This window comes from Littorina saxatilis, linkage group LG13 (genome assembly GCF_037325665.1).
Source record: "Littorina saxatilis isolate snail1 linkage group LG13, US_GU_Lsax_2.0, whole genome shotgun sequence".
Lineage (NCBI taxonomy): Eukaryota > Metazoa > Mollusca > Gastropoda > Littorinimorpha > Littorinidae > Littorina > Littorina saxatilis.
Genome location: NC_090257.1, coordinates 42,285,561 through 42,292,954, shown reverse-complemented (window position 1 = coordinate 42,292,954; position 7,394 = coordinate 42,285,561). Strand labels below are relative to the sequence as shown.

The 7,394-nt window shown below is 43.0% G+C and overlaps 1 protein-coding gene across 1 annotated transcript; it reads right to left on the bottom strand.

Annotated features, from left to right (window-relative positions):
* Positions 1-1,052: 1,052 nt before the first annotated feature.
* Positions 1,053-6,403, bottom strand: LOC138945788 (uncharacterized). Its single transcript, XM_070317296.1, has 4 exons — positions 6,147-6,403; positions 4,335-4,528; positions 3,407-3,487; positions 1,053-2,456 (listed from the first exon to the last, which is right to left on the bottom strand). The coding sequence occupies exons 1-4, from the start codon at positions 6,181-6,183 to the stop codon at positions 2,211-2,213; spliced, it is 558 nt and encodes a 185-aa protein (XP_070173397.1). The 5' UTR covers positions 6,184-6,403; the 3' UTR covers positions 1,053-2,210.
* Positions 6,404-7,394: the final 991 nt, after the last annotated feature.

The window sequence follows — 7,394 nt, the reverse complement described above, 5'->3', positions numbered from 1 at the left end:
CAACTGCGGCCTTTGTTGTAAACATGGAGATTACAAAAAACAGATCCAAGATAATAATCTTTTTAGTTTCCAGAATAACTTCACGACCATTCTTATTTAGTTCCATCAATGCGCTAACCTCTGAATAATTTTGCATACAGCTCAGTGGCTTCATCGTTTATATTTAATTTTTTCTCATAACTCTGCCATCCTCCTTTTTGACTCACATGCGAAGCAAAAGTGAGTCTATGTACTCACCCGAGTCGTCCGTCCGTCCGTCCGTCCGGACGTCCGTCCGTCCGGAAAACTTTAACGTTGGATATTTCTTGGACACTATTCAGTCTATCAGTACCAAATTTGGCAAGATGGTGTATGATGACAAGGCCCCAAAAAACATACATAGCATCTTGACCTTGCTTCAAGGTCAAGGTCGCAGGGGCCATAAATGTTGTCTAAAAAACAGCTATTTTTCACATTTTTCCCATTTTCTCTGAAGTTTTTGAGATTGAATACCTCACCTATATATGATATATAGGGCAAAGTAAGCCCCATCTTTTGATACCAGTTTGGTTTACCTTGCTTCAAGGTCAAGGTCACAGGAGCTCTTCAAAGTTGGATTGTATACATATTTTGAAGTGACCTTGACCCTGAACTATGGAAGATAACTGTTTCAAACTTAAAAATTATGTGGGGCACATGTTATGCTTTCATCATGAGACACGTTTGGTCACATATGATCAAGGTCAAGGTCACTTTGACCCTTATGAAATGTGACCAAAATAAGGTAGTGAACCACTAAAAGTGACCATATATCATGGTAGAAAGAGCCAATAAGCACCATTGTACTTCCTATGTCTTGAATTAACAGCTTTGTGTTGCATGACCTTGGATGACCTTGTCAAGGTCACATGTATTTTGGTAGGAAAAATGTGTAAAGCAGTTCTTAGTGTATGATGTCATTGCTAGGTTTAGTTATTTGACCTTGACCCTGAAGGTCAAGGTCATGTAAAGGTCAAGGTCAAGCATGTGAGTTGTATGGGCTTTGCCCTTCTTGTTTTCAACAATAACAATAATAACAATAACAGCACTTTATTGTCCATTAAAATATTACATAAAAATGGAAATTTTTCTTTCTCGAGGTTATAGCTTGCGGCGTTTACCAGATGAGGATCATATATACCCACTTAGCTGTAGTTAAGACTACATAGAACTATGTGGTTGCCTTTAGCACATGAGGATCATATATACCAACTTAGCTGTAGTTAAGACTACATAGAACTATGTGGTTGCCTTTAGCACATGAGGATCATATATACCAACTTAGCTGTAGTTAAGACTACATAGAACTATGTGGTTGCCTTTAGCACATGAGGATCATATAATTATACCCACTTAGCTGTAGTTAAGACTACATAGAACTATGTGGTAGCCTTTAGCACATGAGGATCATGTATACCCACTTAGCTGTAGTTAAGACTACATAGAACTATGTGGTTGCCTTTAGCACATGAGGATCATATAATTATACCCACTTAGCTGTAGTTAAGACTACATAGAACTATGTGGTAGCCTTTAGCACATGAGGATCATGTATACCCACTTAGCTGTAGTTAAGACTACATAGAACTATGTGGTTGCCTTTAGCACATGAGGATCATGTATATACCCACTTAGCTGTAGTCAAGACTACATAGAACTATGTGGTTGAATATTTACAATTTTCCTCTTTTTTCCCCACCAAGGTCGTAACTTAAGTCCTTAAACACAGGAGAATGATAGCCATGCACTCAGCTCTAAGTGCGCTTACACTAAGCTCGGTGCGTGGTTCACTTTAAACAGAAGTGAATACATTTTGAACGCATTTTTGTAACACATTTTGAACACTTTGTGACATAGTACATTAGTTCTACTAGAGGAAGAGGCACACATAATAAACACTAGTTCACTAGTGTTCAAAGAATGTGTGTTACGTTTGGCAGTAGAACTATGTACAATGTCAAAAAGTGTTCAAACTCGTAACATAAATGTGTTTAGAACACGTTCTCTTCTGAGAAGCAAAGGGAAGTAAGCGCTCTAAACGCATACGCCATGTGCAATAGAGTAAGCGAGAGTTATGCGGAACCTATCTCCTGGCACCTGAGAGAGTAACAATCCTTGACATTTTATCATCACTCCTAGATCTGTTGGGAGTGTTTTGTACTGCTAAGTGTGGCTCTCTTTCATTACTATCCTCATTTCTTCGAGCAGCGTCCAAGCTTTCGACACCAGCGACATTGGACCACCATTGTGGCGACGCAGATCGGGTAGAGAAGCGTTGCCAAGACGATGTTGATGATGTTGAAAGCTATCAGGGCGTCGTGGTTCGGGGTGCAGTCTTCATCGTTGTCCAGACACTTGCCCAGGGCCGACCCGGAGAAGCCCGCTGCCAGTCCGCAGTGGGACATGCAGGACACAGTAAGCCCGAAGGCGCCGCCCACCTGAGGGAGAACAAACACATCATGTACAGTGGAGCCTTCCTTTTGTGACCCCCCCCCCCCCCCCCCCCCCCCAATTTAAGACTTCTTCCCTTTTGTGACCCTGTTTTAGACTGTCTGTTCATAACCTCTGTACATTTACCCCCATTTTAAGACTCCCTCCTTTTTAAGACCTGATTTTCTCAGATGTATGGAGGTCTTAAAAGGGGGGTTCCACTGTATCGTTATGCCTGTCGTCTGCTCACAGAAAGCATGGCGGTCTATCGTCTGCTGCTAACACAAGCAGATCACTGTATGTTAACAGAGCATTCATATTTGTCTCAATCTGCCGCGCTATCGGCACAAATCCATCGAGTGAACGAAAGCGACCGCATTTTTTGTCAAGGCTATAAACAATGTCTATTTGGCTGTTTTTGATGTTGATGTTGCGTTTGGGTAGCTGCAGATGATAAACAACAATTCCCAAACTAGTAAGAACATCTGTACGAGTGTCAAGAGAAAATAAAACATGAGAGTGGGTTTTACAGGAAGTTATCCGTTATCATTTTGTGAACACCATTGACATCAAGTAAGAGATCGGAGAGAGACAGACAGACAGACATATACACAGATAGACAGACAGACAGACATACGGACAGGCAGACAGACCGATCGACAGACAGACCGACCGACAGACAGAGGGACAGACAGACCGACAGACCGACAAACAAACAGACAGACAGACAGACAGACAGACAGAGGGACAGAAAGACAACAACACAGAAAAGGACAGAGAGTTAAAGCGTGACAGCCAGACAGACACACGGACAGACAGACAGACACACGGACAGACAGACAGACACACGGACAGAGGTAGAGAGACAGAGAACGAGAGGAAAAGAGAAGCCAACAAACAAATACATGAGTTAGCGACCATATCTTAGGTGTAAAGTTAGCTATCAAACAGGACTTACATATTTTTTCAAGCACTTAGGTACGCCGTTGTCCAGGCAAACGGTGCTCGCCTTGTACGCAAAGTAGCCGGCTCCCAGCATCTGAACATAAAGAACGATCAGGGGCGGACGAGGGGGGGGGGGGGGCACAGGGGGCACGTGCCCCCCCCCTCCCCCGAAAAAAAAAGAAGAAAAAAAAAGAAGAAGAAAAAAAATTTCTATGCTGATTCTATGACCATTTCAAAGTTCAAATGGCACCAGATGGCACCATTTTGCTTCTTTGGGCAAAATTTTTTTCCGGGGGGGCATGCCCCCGGACCCCCCTTGCAAATTCGGGCGCTTCGCGCCCATCACATTCACTTTCGATTCAAAGTGCCCCCCCCCCCCCTTACAAAGCAACTGATCCGCCCCTGACGATACATGTCGTTAGAAACAAGCAAGCCATTCACTGATGTGTAATCAGTTATACCTGAGGATATTACACTGCACATGTAAGTAAAACAGGTTTATGGACACTCACATTTGTTCTGTTGTTTGGGGAATAAATGTTAAAATGTCAATATGTTATACTCAGCACTCTTTGTACTAACTTATCCTGTTCCTGGAAGAGTCAACCAACTTGTTGGAAGCAGGGGAAGACATAGCTTGTAGTCTGGTCTCAAGTGTTTCTGCTGTATTAAATACCACACTTAGTTTTCTGAATAGCACTAATGACTGTTTAAACCCAGGGAATCCCCCGAAAGCGGCGTATGACTGTCTGAATGGTGGGGTAAAACGGTCATACACGTAAAAACCCACTCGTTCAAAATCATGAGTGAACGTGGGAGTTTCAATCCATGAACGAAGAAGAAGAAGAAGAAGAAGAAGAAGAAGAAGAAGAAGAAGAAGAAGAAGAAGAAGAAGAAGAAGAAGAAAAAGAAGAAACCAAGGGCAAAGGCAAGACACGCACCAGGCAGCCGTTGACCAGGGGGAAAACGTTGAGGAAGGGCCACTGGTGCTTGGGGATGGCGAAGCCAATGCTGATGGCCCCAAAGATGGCCGACAGGGCAGCTAGGCACAGCTCCGTGATGGAGACTCGTTTGTAAAAGTCCACCACTTTCCTGGCAACTAGCATCAACTCCTCGTCCACGACATTTTGGGGTTCTGCAATATAATGCAACATTACCAATACAGTGAAATGCAACACAACACAATACAATACAATACCGTGCAATACTTCTCACACAAATCATCACCCTGACTGCTTGCTGTGGTTGGAATTTTTAAATGAATCAATTTCCAAAGATCGACACAACTGACGGATTGGCCACATAAAGGCAAGGTCAAAGGACACTTTTTGCCAATTCCAATAGCCAAACAGAGCACAGAGTGGATGTTGTAACGGTTTTCTGGTACAGCCAAACCTGTGTATCACGACTATCCAAGAGACCGACCAAACATGGTCGTCATAGAGCTTGCACACTTATTTACAGGTGACTTTCATAGAAGAAAAACTCGTCTTGGATCCTTTGGTGTGGTCGTTGTGGGCCGGTGGTCGCTTTCTAGAGGTGGTCGCTTTCTAGAGGTGGTCGCAAGGGCAGGTTTGACTGTCACATTTTGCAAACGTCAATGTTGCTCTAGACACAGGACACACGGGTTTGAGACCTAGCGTGACAAACAAATAGCCTCGCCTGGTGGTCAATTATACGTCGGTCTTCTGCGTGGAAGGTCCGAGGTTCGAATCCCGGCTAGAGTTTGATGGGTTGTAAAACACTCAAAAATATCCCCCAAATTTATTTTTTATTTTTTTATAATAATAAAAAAAACGTTTTTGTGGTTTTTTTTTAAATGACGAGAAAGAAAGAGAGTGTGGCTGCTTATCTGGTGGGGTAAACACGGTCAGGCAGTGAACCCCCCTTTTAAAAAACAAAACAATTTAAGACTCCCTCCCGTTTAACACATTACACATTAAAAGAAAAGTAAACATTCTAAGATTCAGAAAGTGTGGCGAGGACATTTCACAGGCCTAAATCGGCATAAACAAACGCACACACACACACACACACTCACACACACACGCACGCACGCACGCACGCACTCACGCACGCACGCACATTTACATACTAGCAATCTCCAAATGTCAAAATGTTAACGAGTCTTTGTTCAGAACTGTAGTTCACTTTGATAGGGGCTAATTTGTCAGATCTATAACCTGCACAATTGTTCAAATACGCGACTCGTAGTACCCGGCCTTGAAGGTCGAAATTACATCAGCCCAGATAAAAACAACGTTGCATATCAAACCCGCATTGTAAAGACATATCAGATCAAGAACGGTATCGCAAATCGTTCGTGCTTGGTGTTAATTAATCACAAATAATGACACTAAGAAACAGGTGTAAATTATTTACTAGGAATAGTACTTATCCTCAGGTGTTAATTATTCACAAGCATTCGAGTTACCTGCACGAAGCACGAACCACACTCACGGTGCTTTGTTCGCTACCTGTATTCACCCGGCCTCACTCCTCCTTTCTCCGCTTCACGCACCGTGTACTCTATGCGTTCATTGAACCCACATAGGACAATCTCAATCAACTCTACGATTTCCAAATACTATTTAGAACAGTTCTCGGTCAAGTGAAATGATCTAAAGCCGCCAATTCATTTTCAAGCCGGCGTGTCAGTAGCAGTTTGTTTACGCAGTAGGCGGCCATTCATAGACAAGGATAATTTAATGAACATGTCAAAAAGTCAATGCATGCAAAGGAGAAGCACCTACCATTGCTGATAGTAAAGGCTCCAGTTTTCTGCTCCATGTTGTACGTTTAAGGTTTCAGTCCCACAGCTTCAGAAACAACACAACTTCTCTCTGGATGAGTGTGACACTGAGACGGTGTTTCGTGCTGTGATTGTCGGTCTATTTAAACAGTACCTGTCCACTCCCTCCAGCGTATCACATACTCTTGTCCCTAATAGAAATAGTTTCTGTGAGGACGTAAACTCCCCCCTTTAGTTTCCCTCCAAAGACCCCCTCTCCTACCCTTTGAAATCCACCACCTGAAACCAAACCAGTGTCATGTGCCTACATATGTAGAGAGCGCATTGTGAACGTTCCCTGTGCAAGTCGGGTATCAGTAGCGACTGTCGCGGTCGGTTGAATAAGTCTTGCGACACACACTACAGACCGAATTGCGGGGTCGTTAACTTGTCGTGAGTCACTGTTCAAAACCAAAAACTAAAACTCAGTGTGCAAGTCGGGTATCAGTAGCGACTGTCGCGGTCGGTTGAATAAGTCTTGCGACACACACTAAAGACCGAATTGCGGGGTCGTTAACTTGTCGTGAGTCACTGTTCAAAACCAAAAACTAAAACTAGATTATAAGGGAAAAAGCACAAGAATGGTAATTGTCTGACAGAAGGTGTCTGTAGCAGTGTTTGGCTAGGGCATAGTGTTGATCTGATCAATTCAACCATGTTACAAAACGGTGAATTATGACACGGACTAAAGCTTGCTTATATATTGCAAAATCTTTCCAACAACAAAATTGCATTTTCAGTCATGACGAAAGATTCGCACAAAGAAGAATTTCCACTCCCTAAAAAATACAAAGACAAACAAGTCGCGTAAGGCGAAAATACAACATTTAGTCAAGTAGCTGTCGAACTCACAGAATGAAACTGAACGCAATGCAACGCAGCAAGACCGTATACTCGTAGCATCGTCAGTCCACCGCTCATGGCAAAGGCAGTGAAATTGACAAGAAGAGCGGGGTAGTAGTTGCGCTGAGAAGGATAGCACGCTTTTCTGTACCTCTCTTCGTGTTAACTTTCTGAGCGTGTTTTCAATCCAAACATACAAGATACAAGATACAAGACGTTTTATTGTCCTCATCAATACAAGGAAATTTGGCATGTGTGTGGCAAGACATGATACACTGATACAAAGACATTTACAAAACACAACTGAAGTTCAATATCAGCACACCCTTACGCAACATACCCACTACTTCAGACACACAGGCTACAT